Genomic DNA, 1,571 nt, shown 5'->3' with positions numbered 1-1,571 from the left:
GATGGCTGTCAAAAACAACACCTATCTAATGGGTCTGAAAAAATAAGAAAGATCCGAGTCAGTTTTTAGGATTCCAGTTTATTAGAATTATCAGACATGCAGCATATCAGATCAGAGTTGATCCCCTCCCCCCTTCTTAAAGTATCAAAAGTAGCAGTGATAAGCAAACAACGTTATGGACACTGATGAGTACCTGAACCTCGTCTTTTCTGTCCTGGTGGATAAGAAATGGATCAGAACCACTGGCTCATGTCTAACCCTCAGAAAACTCTGAGAAGTCTGGTTTGGTTGCAGGGAACAGTAGTTTTTAAGGCAGCATTGGAGAAGAGATGAATTCTGGGAGTGAAAAATAATCAGTAGTTCCACAAATGAAAGAAGGAAGTCCATTTTTTCCTAGCAGACATGGGGATCGTTTGGCACAGATTTGTTTTTACTGTCGGGTGTCTGAACTGAACAATGGTTCAAACCTGACGCATATAAAGGAAAGTGCTTTTTTTAGTCTAGCTCTAAAGCCCCGATCCAGTTTAAGATTTTTGCATTCATGCAGACAAACGTAGTGACTAGAAAAACTGGAAAGACCAAAAGAGAATTAAGCATGAGTTGCAGGGCAGCTATAAGTAATGTGTTACGTTATCTACTGTTAGGCTTCCTGCTGCATCACCAAACTAAGAGTGTGTTGAATGTTTTATTCTTGTTTTTACATTGAGATCAGTTCAATTATGGCAGAAATAACCATATAGACACAAACTCCTCCACTTTGATAGAAATAAACTGAGTTCATTTTTGTTCAGCAGGGTTTTCATTTGACAGTTTCATGTAGTGCAGCAATGTTTCCTCTCCAGCTCAGCTCTGAGGTGCATCATGGGACGGTGACGTTGAATGGAGACCCAGGGATGTGGTCATCGCCCCACTTCACCACCAGGATGTAGTTGCCCTGTTCCTTCAGCACGTAGCTGACGTTGTACTGCAGGTTTCCCAGATGTTTGACTAGAACCTCCTCACAGGGGACCTGAGGGCCATACACGCCCACCAGCAGCATGTTCTTACCTGGGAAGAAATGTAGAAACGCAAACATCAATTCTTATGCCATTTCTGTTTAAGTGCTAGTGGTTGTGTACAAAATAAAGCACAGCTTTACTTGACCTTGATTTAATCTAAATTTGGATATTTTCATTGTTTCGCTCCGATGTGAAGAGGATCTGGATGTAGTCCATGTTCAGATACGTTTGGATAGATACAGTTGGATTCTCGCTCTGGGTTTTATTTACTTGGTGTCCAGAAATACAGAAACAAACCTTGATGCTATCTTTAGAGAAGACGTGTCAAATAGGTCTGGAGTAAAAACTGCTTACAAAGACTTCATTCTTTTACCAATATTTCCCAAATATCCACTGAAATAGTGATGGAGGAAAAATCTATATGTAGCTCATCTGAAAGGTTGCAGCAAGAGTTATAAGGAGAGATATCTCTCATATCCTAGCTTCTCAATTGGCTTTCAGTTAAAGGAATAGTACACCCAAAACATGATTAGCCTTCATTTTCTACTCACCCCCATGCTGAACAACACTCTG

At 40.5% G+C, this 1,571-nt stretch overlaps 1 protein-coding gene across 1 annotated transcript in view; it reads right to left on the bottom strand.

Annotated features, from left to right (window-relative positions):
- Positions 1-51: 51 nt before the first annotated feature.
- Positions 52-1,571, bottom strand: part of LOC107097300 (filamin-B-like) — a 75,771-nt gene continuing 74,251 nt past the window's right edge. Inside the window, exon 46 of the mRNA XM_015394398.1 lies at positions 52-1,047. Within this exon, the coding sequence (XP_015249884.1) occupies positions 860-1,047 (188 nt within the window). The 3' untranslated portion in view covers positions 52-859. The remainder of the gene's footprint in view (positions 1,048-1,571) is intronic.

The sequence above is a fragment of the Cyprinodon variegatus genome, unplaced genomic scaffold, assembly GCF_000732505.1.
Source record: "Cyprinodon variegatus isolate N-32 unplaced genomic scaffold, C_variegatus-1.0 Scaffold683, whole genome shotgun sequence".
Lineage (NCBI taxonomy): Eukaryota > Metazoa > Chordata > Actinopteri > Cyprinodontiformes > Cyprinodontidae > Cyprinodon > Cyprinodon variegatus.
This window is presented reverse-complemented; position numbering and strand designations above follow the sequence as displayed.